This window comes from Oculina patagonica, chromosome 1 (assembly GCF_052425735.1).
Source record: "Oculina patagonica isolate OP01 chromosome 1, crgOcupat, whole genome shotgun sequence".
NCBI classification, from domain to species: domain Eukaryota; kingdom Metazoa; phylum Cnidaria; class Anthozoa; order Scleractinia; family Oculinidae; genus Oculina; species Oculina patagonica.
In genome coordinates, this window is record NC_135758.1 from 28,924,533 (window position 1) to 28,936,424 (window position 11,892).

At 39.4% G+C, this 11,892-nt stretch overlaps 2 protein-coding genes across 3 annotated transcripts in view; both read right to left on the reverse strand.

The window, feature by feature from the left end:
• Window positions 1-29: 29 nt before the first annotated feature.
• On the reverse strand, window positions 30-4,958 carry LOC144662451 (protein SLC31A2-like). Of its 2 annotated transcripts, XM_078523267.1 has the most exons (4): window positions 4,632-4,958; window positions 2,858-2,924; window positions 1,716-1,869; window positions 30-739 (listed from the first exon to the last, which is right to left on the reverse strand). In XM_078523267.1, the coding sequence occupies exons 2-4, from the start codon at window positions 2,922-2,924 to the stop codon at window positions 475-477; spliced, it is 486 nt and encodes a 161-aa protein (XP_078379393.1). In that variant the 5' UTR covers window positions 4,632-4,958; the 3' UTR covers window positions 30-474. The 2 variants fall into 2 exon arrangements, with proteins under 2 accessions (XP_078379393.1, XP_078379385.1); XM_078523259.1 differs by lacking the exon at window positions 4,632-4,958 and having other exon boundaries at window positions 2,858-3,019.
• A 2,042-nt stretch (window positions 4,959-7,000) lies between these two features.
• LOC144646246 (uncharacterized) overlaps window positions 7,001-11,892 on the reverse strand; it is a 15,977-nt gene continuing 11,085 nt past the window's right edge. Inside the window, exons 11-15 of the mRNA XM_078505791.1 lie at window positions 11,344-11,466; window positions 10,329-10,685; window positions 9,427-9,655; window positions 8,732-9,015; window positions 7,001-8,573 (exon numbers count right to left, since the gene is read on the reverse strand). Of these exons, the coding sequence (XP_078361917.1) occupies window positions 8,311-8,573; window positions 8,732-9,015; window positions 9,427-9,655; window positions 10,329-10,685; window positions 11,344-11,466 (1,256 nt within the window). The 3' untranslated portion in view covers window positions 7,001-8,310. The remainder of the gene's footprint in view (window positions 8,574-8,731; window positions 9,016-9,426; window positions 9,656-10,328; window positions 10,686-11,343; window positions 11,467-11,892) is intronic.

Sequence of the window (11,892 nt, forward strand, 5' to 3'; positions counted from 1 at the left end):
ACTTTATCAGAGTAACAATTTTACAGCACTTTTCAGTGATGTTTCAAAGGAAACGTGTTTACATTTATTGCCGTGTCAACATCAATAATTACATGCATCTGATTGCAAAATTGCACTGTCGAGCTATAAAGAAAGTTTTAGGTCGTTTAAAGCCAGCAGCTTGTAGGCAAGGCATGACAGTAGGCTGGAAAACTGGATAAAGGTATTAACAATGTATGGGTAGACGATTCGAATTCGGGACCACCCTACCCAGATCCAGCTGGTGACAGGAGGGGATGGGGGTGGGGTGGACGATTTGAACCACTAGGACACGCCCTCTCCTCCTCCTGCTCCTCCTCCTGTTCTCTCTTTTTCCTTTTTAGGAAAATAGCTATAAACGACAGTAACCGTAACACGATTGTTAGGAACGATTTAAGTTAAAAAAAATGCCATACAGTGGCAATACGATTGCTTGTTGCCGGAGTCACTTCGCCGTTAAATGTCGGCACCTTTTATCAATGGGTGTCGCTTTCGTCTCGTTAATAGGGAATCCCGAGTGTCACTGTAGTCACCAGTCTCCTCTCTACTGGCGTACGTGTCAACGAGTGGCGTCACCAGGAAATAACCCAGTCCACGACCAATCACAACAGCCACAAAGAGCCACGTGTTGTACGTCATAGCAATTAACATCAGGAAATAAGCAAAAAAGAGTTCGGCCAAAAACAGAAACGTCTTTGCAAACTGCGTAATTATGTGTACCCTGCAAAGAAAAGCAAACATTTCACATTACACATACTTCACTAACATGACACTTAACACTTAATGACTGGTCCCGAGGGGAACAGTTAATTTTGTTCCCCAAGAATCTCAATGTTTCACGAGGCGGAGTCGAGGGAAACATTAAGATTCGAGGGAAACAAAATTTACTGGTTTCCCGAGGGACCAGTCATTAAGTAATTTGTTATGTAACACAACGAAGACTTTGGAAGAACGTCGATCGTCAGTCAACATTCGCGGCTAAAAGTGCACTGTCACCCTCTGCTGTTTTGCAAGGTTACCCGCTTTTGGTTAACAATGAGAGCGCGGCTGTTTTAAAAATAATATATAACAGCTATATAACAGACCATAACAATTTAATCTAATAATCTAATAATCTTTAATCTAGTTGTTCTTATAACTTCTCCATAGAGGTTCAGATCTAGATCGTGTTGAAAGTAAGTAACTTTATATTAAAACGAAGGAATATATTGCCTTTTGAATTAAGGTCAACTATAACGGATAGATCACTTTGGTACATTTGTTGTATGTGTGATTTCTATTGACAAGCCAAGTTACGTTTGCGGTTGGTTGGAGCTTGGATACCGTTCGGGGGGTCGCTACTTACAACGTGAAATTTTATCACTTTTCTCTGGCAAACAAGGCGCTGTGTGTAACTGTGTGTGTATGATTCTCAAAAGTCTGAGGGAAGATTTAATGCTAAGAGTATGTGTTATATGTTTTGGAAGAACCTATTATAAGGGCTGTATTAACTGTCTACATTTTACCCCACCTCCCCCGGGGGAGCACCCGCCATAATCTCGGGTGGAGAGGTGCGGCCCGGCCTCCTAAGCCCTAACCCTAAGCCCTGATACCCGTTCAAGACGGCAAAACAGCCTGAAAACCATTCCTCCCCTCGGGCCGCACGTTCCCGTTAAGCCTTTATAATGGTGCCCCCCCCCCCCGCCCGGGGTATTAACCTCTTAACGAAGATATAGAACATCTTTTTAGGTAACGTGTCATTCCATGAGTAGTTCCAATTCTTTAGACGTGTAAGCGACGTGACGTGAATTCCTTTGACACACTCGTACAGCACCGCCAAAGCGAGAACGGCCAGACATGATCCACCAACATCTGCAATTCATGGAAAAAAAAAAAACATTCCTTACTGTGGTTCAATGACTTGAAAGTTTTATGTACAAGTGGGACCTTGTTCCCCACCATGCGAACAAAGAATACCTAACCTCAGCTAAGGCGCTATAATAAAATACGGTAAATATTCTTCCTTGAGCATTCCTTTCTCCCACGAATGTGAAGATATTGTCACCATTGTGTGTGTCAAAAATCGTCATCACGGTGACCCTCCCCCTACCCCCAATGTTATAAAAAGCCACACGCACCTTCAAAACAACACAGCAAAAGACATTAACTCTAGGTACAATCGATACCATAACACGACAAAGTTTTATTATTTTAGTTAAATGTATGGTTAAATGTTATGTCCTAGTTTAAAAGGATTTCATGCCAGTTATAATGTGCCTTGACCCCCCCCCCCCACCCCTCCCCGTCACAAACCCATAACTTATAGACTGACCGACGTTTTAATAGACAAAAGCTATAAGAATTATATGGCGCATTGCGAATCTAGTAATTATGGTGAGATACCCAAGCACAGCAGAGGGTGACTTTATTGACCCAGGTTTGGAGAAAGCGAGATCATAGCTAAAAAATAATAATAATAATGGTAACATTTATAGTGCGCAAATTTCATAAAATGTTCAAATGCGCATTACAAGATTAAAAACGAAATAAAAAAGCTAAAAACTAAAATTACAATTAAGAGTAAACTTACAATGAATTTAAAACCTGGTAAACATGTAAATGTGAGTGAATACAGGTCTTTCTTGTGCGCGCTGCTGCGGTGAAGCTGGCTGCTTGTTGTGAGGAATATGTCAAATATATCTTATTATTTCAATCATCTCTAATTTTACACCAAATAAAGGCTAGCCGGAAAACACTTCTGAAAATGACAAGATAACACATATAAACTCGAAGCTTGTCGCGGCGGCTAACAATCTGTACGTTAGATTACGTTTATACCGAAAGGACGGTGACAACTTACCTCTTATCGAGATGACTCTCCATTCTCGAAATATTACAAACGTCTGGTTAGGAATAGAGAAATGCATCTGTATAAACATAAAAAGTACGACAAATTTGCACACAGTAGTCATAGAACTAATAACAATGTAAGTCGCTCAGTGCATGTTGCCAGTAGTATTAGATGACTGACTCTTTGAGCATGCAGCGTGAGCAAAGCATAACTGCGCATTGACAGACATGTCGCAAGAAGTGGCTGTCGAAATGAACACCCCGGGCGATTGACCTCATTTTAAGCCAAGGATTACAGGCTGGATTACAGCTGATTTGTATCCATATACCGGTAACTGGTTTATAGTGCTACACCTTCTATGAGTATCGACAATGCATGAACCGAACTGACAGAACTGAAGCCTCCAAAAGAATGCGTGCGTGTGTTGAAAAATTCCTGCTTCAAGCTACACGCTTTTTTTCAGTTGGGCTTATTCGTACTGGGAGCCATGCATTTTGTAAGGGTTTTTGTTTTCATTTGTGTTTAAAAAAGCTCAAACCAAAAATAAATAAAATACACACACAAAAAAAGTGAAAATGAAACACAAGTAGGACCCCCCCCCCCCCCTCCCTGCTTTACACAATCAAGTTGCATTGTGTAGTAGGAGCAGTCTGCGTGCATTCGCTCTTTTGCTCTAAAGTCCGTGAGATGGCCGTAACCTGTGATCAGGCGTTCTTTTTTCTCGTCCCGCCGCTTTAAATTAAAGAACGCATGATCGCAGGTTAGGATGAGCGTGGAAATGGCTCGTACATCGCTCGCAATTTTCGCGTTCGTCCCCTGGATTCTGGAGCTAAAGACGGATTGCTCTTAGTCTACCGCACATTTCTGTTTTAATGTTACAGACCTGAGGGTTTGGTGGGACATCAAGACTACAAGCTTAAATCAGTTGATCATATTATTACTTTTGAATGAATAAATTATAACTGCCTCTGTGATCAAAAAGCGCTATAATTTAGTGTCAAAAATGCGGCAAAGTCCCGCAAACGCACACTCACGCAATCCGAGGTCTACAATGTAGCTAACGAACGAGGATAAGGGCCCGGGGAATCTTGTCGTATTTGGATGTATAAGTCGGAGAAATAAAGAAGAAACTTTTCGAAATAAAGGGCTATTGAAAACTACTTGAGAACGGAAATTAAAAATCGACCTAATTCAAGAACGGGGTATCAGGTTTAGACTGCAAATTCTAATTTGGAGACCTGGGTCAACTGGGTGGCACATACCCATAGCCACCTGGGGTAATTGTTACCTTATCAGCATCATTCAGACAACTACAAAGCGCACTAGCACAAATTTCTTTAGCAACCGAGATAGCGTGAGGGTTCGTTCCTTGTGTAAGATGCAGCTGATTTATAAACCAAATGATATTGAACGATTTTATCCGAGCTTTGATTAAAAATAGCGTGTAATCAGTTTTTTTTATATCGTTTCTATAGTGTTTACTATACAATGATGCAGTATTGATGATTCTATTGTTAATATTGGAATTTAACTGATATCGGAGTTGAGAAATCTTTGTATATCGCCTCTGTGTCAATCGCTTAATATTCACAATTAATATCGAGAGCTAAACATCTGTGTCGCTTAAAAAACTTCTTTTGGCGTTAAAATCTCTTTTTGTTTTCGATGTAAAATCTGGAGGCTTTATGATCAACACAACCCTTCTTCCAAGATGCCATAATCTTTCTCGAGTAGTACTCGAAATTATTTTTCATATGACACTGCTGAAAACAAAGTCACGTACCTTTTATAAGTGTCCGGAGCCGGAAAGTTGACTTCTTAATGTGATCTACCAAAGCCGTAGCGATTTATAACTTGTAAGCTTGACGACGGTTGTAGCTCCCTTCTTTTGTTCCTCTCTCGCACTTTTAATTTGTCAGTTACAACTTATAAATCGTTCGTGTTCTTACAGTAAAAAAGCACCAATTTGATGACCGTCTTTCGTGACCTTATATGCTTGTGCTGGAAGTAGTTCGATCTGTTCGTGGTAATCATACACTCAGTTCTGTCGTTATTGACATGTCATCATTAATTACCCGACATTTTACCGATTTTTATCTGATTAGTAAAGACCCCGAGATAGACAATGAATGAATGGAGTTATTTTTAAGGCCTTTTAATTTTGATGTCATTAAAAATAAATAAGGAGGTCCAACATTAATTTATGACGACAATACTCCTCTTAAAACCAGTGCTCCTAGGGGGTGGAGAAAGCGGAAGGACGTGGAAAATTCGTGTCTTCTTGAGTCTTTTCTTAACAATGCTTCCACGTCCGAAATAATATGTTCGCCTTAACTTATCCGGGTGCTAATTATAACTGAAGCATTTTATTCACAACCGTAGAAATGATATCCCATGATTCAAATTGCCAGTCTCAATTTTACTTTCTGTCGATAAAAATAAACTTCAAGTAGTCGGTCCTATTGTCGGAATCCCTTAATGATATTTATTCGTGCACTTTCACAATGACTAAACGTATTTTATGGTGTTTATCTATATCCGTTTTGGGAATGTTTACCAAAAGGCTTTATATTCATCTTCCTGTGGCGAGTGGTGAATAGGCCTGTCCCGAATATGCTCGTAAAATGCTGGAAAGTTGCTCACTGGAATGCCAGAAAGTTGCTAAAAAGTGCTCTAAAATCTAAAAAGTTTGTCCCAAAAACCATAACGTTGCTTTTATATGAAGAAATTCGGCCCCAATTATTTGCTTATTTCACTTTGAAGGTAAGATTTCTAAGCATTTTAAGTACAAAAATTCCTTTCACAGTTAAAGAACAACCGTGAAGAAACTGCAAGGTGCAACTGCTAAGTGTGAATGTGTCCTGCACCTTGTTCCGAACAATATCACACAGGAATATCTTTTTGATGATCCGGAAAGGAACGGAGCTAAAAGACTGAAAGATGTGCATGACAGACTAAGGGATGGACCAGGCAGATCCGTTTTGGTGAAGTTATAAAATAAGTTTCTACTAAACTGAACTTTGAACCGATCTAGATGTTTTCACACAAACATTAGGTTTCACTGATCAATAACTGATCAAAATATTTCTGATTTGTTATGTTTCAGAACTAAAGACCTCCATATATATAGAAGTAGTGCATGATATTAAGTAAAAAAAATCCTATGAAAAACAATAAAAGTTTTATCGAAAGCTCATTTAAGATTTGAAAAAACTATTAATATGTTTTTCTCGATTTTTCAATAATTTTTCTTTAGGTCATATTTTACAGAACTGAAAAAATGACTGCGTGTCTGATATTTAGGTAAAAAAAACCTCCCCCCTCAGTCCCCGAGGGGTTAATAGTTAAATGCTGAATGATCCGAAGATGAAGCATCTACGGAACTTCTTCGGAAATCTTCGGCAAATTTCGTTAATCTTCGTAAGTTCAAAAAAAATTCAGAAACGTTTGTATGGCCTTCGACCAACACTCGGACAATCTTCGGAAAAAGTTGCTCGAAACAGCTGCTCGAGAGATGAAATGTTGCTCAAAAGTTGCCGAGCACAATCGGGACAGACCTAGTGCCGAATGGAAAGAGGTAAATAGGGGTACGCAAATCCGCCAATCCATGCAAGTTTTTTTTGGTCGAATCCGTCAATCCCGTCACCAAGGCTGAATCCACAATACTTAAAAACTGTGACGAATGGTAGATGCTGTTTTTAATGCCAAGTTTTTAATGAGTTTTTCTGCTTGTTTCTGCGACAATTTCGCAAACATACGGACGAAACCCACCAAAGTGATCCCAACTTCGTTTATCATCAACGATCAGAGCTTCCTGACCGTGTGTAGAGTCCAGAATCGTTGTATTTTCGGAATCCGTGAATCTACTCAATGTACCAAAAGGTTGTCGATCGGCGAACATATTCCCCCCCCCCCCCCTTCCAAATGCGATGAGAGGCATGACAGAAATTAAAACTCAGTAATGTGCTTGCATTATTGTTGTATTATTGTTATGCCTGTATAAATGACTTTCAAGTTTTGAATGTGGTTTAACATATGGTTTTTATTTCAATAGCACAAGCGGTAAAAAACTGCTTTTACATTTCTTTTAACTGTTGCACTTGCCAAATAAATGCAACTTTTTCAAGAAGCTGTTCTTGCAACTTTATTACAATAAATCACGCCGTTTACTTTGGAAAAAAAAAAAACATTTGTAGTTTTCCCACATTCCCCGCCGGTACCAACGTTTCTTATTGAACCGTACTTTTATGCCAGTCACTAGATGCTGCCGAAACTGCATTTTGCACTTATTGTCTTAAACTTCTCGTTTGTTACGACCAGATCAGTAGGATCAGTTTCTAGTCTTGAATGACCAACAGGACTGCAGGAGAGGGGGTAATCTCCATCATTGGTAAGCAAAGCAGATTTCTGCGTTTCTTACAAGTATTTATAAATGATCTAGATGTAGGTGCCGGAGAGTCAGACTGAAAACGTGATACCGTAGAATTCCGAAAGCAGCTAGCTCCGTAACAAAGGACCATATGAGAGTAACACTCTCTTTTTTGCACCCGAAGGCTGCGACCCCGAGAACAGCTACAACCAAAAGGTAAGACTTCACAGTTTTTGGAATTTCGCAGTAACTAATTGTAAGTCAGTATAAAAAGTTTATAAAACACAAAAAGCTCAAGCTTTATATTCCTTGAATCAGATGAGTATAGAAACTCTCTCGACCTTTTAGAACCTATTTCTTTTTCCCATTCTACTCTTAATGAGGAATGAATAGAGCAGCTCCCAATTGAGTTGCTGTTGAAAGCAAGTTTAAAATTGAGCTTGCTTTGGTCATACGTCAGTAGACAAAACGTACACGTGAAACACTATGCTCGGTTTAAAAACGTCGTGTAACGAGCAAACACGATTTTTTCTTTTAATCAAATAGAACAAAGCCAAAATACTCGCGTTTGGCACTGATGGAATTGCAAGCCATGCTTTCACTTTGAGCTTTGATTGGTTCCTATATGTATCCGTGTTTGTATTGTCACACGTTAGATCTTAGGTAAGTCATATAAAAACTGCTCTGTTATGTGCAGCAACAGCATGATACACCGAATTGAAGAAACGTTAAACCCTGTGAAAAGCATAAACCATTAATGATATGACCCAATGGTATTCTGGGTAGAGAGCCTTGATATTCTTGGCAGCCCTTTTATTAGCTTTTATTGATAATCAAGATATTTTCTTTCTTTGGGAGCCTTAAGAGCATGATTAATGCAACCTGTCTTTTCATCAGGTTTATTATGTCAAAAACGACTATTATTATTCCAATTTCAGTCCCAGTAAACATTTGGATCGCATCGATCATGGTTGTTCTTTTCATGGGTCAACCATTCTTCAAACAGGTGTATACAAAAAAATGTCATAATAAAGCACGGGCAGTGCTTCAGCAGACTCTCCTCCCCACACCCCTTGGGTGGGAAGGAAGCCTTTTAAGCAGAAGCCTTCATGTCGATGTTCTGCTCTGCCGGCTCGTTGACGTCATCATCCTGAGCAAAACCATCGTTGTCGTTGTCTTCCTCCACATTATTGCTGAATTGTTCCATCGCGTAAGCTTTGTTGCGGTTTGCAAGAGCATCCTTGAAATGTTTCTTCACCTTGATTACTACAACAGCAAAGGCGATGGCAAGAAGAAAACAAATTCCACCGGCTGTCGCCGCGGCTGTGATAGGAGCCGTGTTTGTTTCAGCTTCACCTGAAAGGTGAATAAAACTTTTAGCTGCTAAAGAATTAAACGCTTCTTCAAAAAAAATGTTAAGAAAGCTTGTCCTAATTCCAGTCGGTTTCTTAACTTGTGATTTTTCTCGGCTATCTTCATAGATTTTCAGAATCTTACAAAACTTTGCCACTTACCTTCTTTGTCTCCTTTTCCATTTGATTTATCCTGGAATTTGAGTGGCCCTGAAGACATTTCATACACCCGAGTGCTCTCAGAACCAGGCTCCTCGTCCCTACGTCCACGTTTTCGGGAGCAGCCCTGGAGGCAGCGTGAGCGGGTAGTGTTAAGGTGGCACGCCAGGACTTCACAGTGCAAGTGGACAACAGGATGGTCTTCAATGAAACGGAATGCTTGAATACTAAAGCGCTGCTTAGGACTGATGGAATACGAGTAATTGAGAGTGGAATCCAACCCACATCTGCAAACAAGTCAGGAAAATGAGTAAACAGGTGACTTAATAGGCTAAACTTTACTATTAACTTCACATGTTAATAAACAAAAGTTGCCCATACACTTCTCTGTTTTTAAGATACAGCTAACTAAAAGTGGCTTTGCGGGCCTTAAAGGTTTCCGGGACCTTCGAAAAACGGGCACCAGTCCCATAACTCTTTTATATGATTCGACCCCCTAATAAACATTATCTATCAAATCTGGAATATGGCTTGAAGTTGACGCAAAAAGAACTTCGAAGGCTGAACTAACAAATATCTGCAAAAATCATTCAGGTATAGGTATTATTTTTATCATCATCATCATCATCATCATCATCATCATCATCATCATCATCATCATTATTATTATTGTTATTCACTCGTGTGCAAGTATTTACCCTCTTTGTAAGAAGATATACTGAGGAACTGAGTATGGGTCGGTGGAAGGCGTAGCTTTGCAGGTGTCAGCAAACACGACTAAGTTAGACTGGGGCGACTCTACTGCAATTTGAACGAACAAACGATCCTGCAGGTTCACTGTGATTGGATAATCATCAAAGTTGAACGGTGTATAATAGTTACTTGACTTGAACAGATCCATTGTGAAGGTAAAGTTACCATATCCAGCTGAAAAAGACAAAACGGTTAGAGTCTATCTCGCAGCCAGCTGTATACGTTGGTGCGTTTGTGCAACAAAACCCTGATCCTTCAGTACTCTTAAGTCAGTAAAGAATTTCGTATTCTCTCAGGAAGCAAACGACTCCACAGCTTACTCCAAGTTAATTAGGTATGTCACGAATCATGGGGTCCTGGGTATGTAGTTATGAGTTGTAACGTGCGTTCTTTGAAGTACGATGAGAGTGAGGTAAACGTTTCCGGAAAAGTAGTTTTTCGATTGGCCCATTAATTGATGAATGGGATCATTTTAGCTTTTCTTCTTCAGTACAAAAAATGATTCCTGAATCAAAATTTTTCGCCAGTTTTACGGCGAAACCGACAACAAAACTTTCTATGTGTGTGGAAGTGTTAGGGTTCGACGATAATCATAACAGGGTGTGACTTAAAATTACTCGTTCTGTACTATTCCTAGGGGAGGTGCCGTTATTTCGCAATTTAGAATGAGCAATCCTTGCTATCTCCCGTTAGGTAACTGGGCTTTTCTTGGTTCACCTCTATCGGCGGACATCGACTTGACTTATGGCCATAACCCTGGGTGGATATAGGGCCGGAACTGCGCACAAAGGAAAATATTTTAAACAGAAAGAAACAAACAAAAATAACATTATACCACGTGAGTTACCTTCAGAAGAAGTCACATAGTTCTTCCACGTTTTGAAACTTGGATTTCGTATTATTGCCTTTCGTCCGTAACTGCAGTAGAACGGAATCGACACGTTTTGGTCTCGCGTGATGACGCTCCCGGGAGAAGCCTCAACGCTTCGCACTTTGTTGTAGAACGTTATCTTGTCCTCGCTTTCATTATGCGTGGTTCCACAGTCGTTCAGGTTGGTGCGCAAGGTAATGTGGGTATCATTGTAGGATGCACGGCATGACGGGTAAAGGAGAGTCAGTTTACTTGGATCAAATCCTGGGAATGATTTCCTCTCCAAAAAGATGAACATGGCCTCATCCGTACACTTCACATTAATTCCAGGTTCTGGAAAAAGATACAATAAATGACAGCATTTAAGAACATTACATAAACATGGCATAACATGACATGACATGATATAACATTATATAAACATAACATGCAGTTTAAAACACCATTAACAGTTGCATTTTTTCAGCTAGCACTGTAGGTGAAAATGTTTGTTTTCCCCCTAGACTCTTACTTGAAAAGTTGACACAAAAATCTCCTTTTTCTTACACACTAAATTTCAAGTCCAATTCCCATGTTGTTTTTTGTCTACGTCATTGCCAACTAGATCAGTTGTCATAATAAAACAAAAATTAGACCGGATATCTACTTTTAAAATGCGTAATATATGATTTCAATAGACCTTGGATACCCCATAACAGATTAAAGTTATATGGTTTCCGACAAACATGGTTTTGTTTTTTATTTAAGTCAAAATTCTATCTTGTTTCAGCGTATTTGTTCCAAGAGGTTGGTGCGGGCTCTCAGATCTAGAGGTACTAATAAACCTGAACATTTGACCCGAAAACAGGTTTTGCGCGGCTTTAACATAAAAGTTAGGAATTTTAATGTCAAAAATCTTACCATAGATTGTCTTCAAAAGAGTCGAATAAGGTGGAAAAACAACGAGAGCTATCGCAGATGAATTTTCGAATGGACAAGTTATTGATCTTACCATGGCAAGTCTTGTTGTCAAAGCCCATCGTTGTACCTTCGCGACATTTGCAGTAGTGAGACCCAGGAGTGTTGATACATTCGTGTGTACAGCCACCATTTTGGGTTTCACATTCATCGATATCTGGTAATCATACCAACATGTAAATATTCTTGCACAAGTCTAATAATGAGAATATTTATGATAATGATAATAATAGTAGGCTTAGAAAAAGTGAGCGTTAATGATAAAAATGAAAGTCGAAAACAGTGGCAGATGGGACCTGGTTCCCACATTTTTGAGCAGAAAAAGGGCTCATCTTCACTCCGGTTTCCCTTTGTTTCAAGCAAGGAAATACTAGCTTTAACTTCGCTGTCCCCCATGCCCTATTTTGAGCATATCTTAATCCGCACTAATCATTCTAATCTCTTATATCTTATCCAATTATGTTAATTTAAAGGAGTTAAGTCATGAATGGCGAACCTTAAGACATGTATCCTAAACTACTGTTTTTTTCATTTTCGTTTTAATCTTCCCAGATCATAAGCGTCCTTCTTCGTTTCTTAGTTT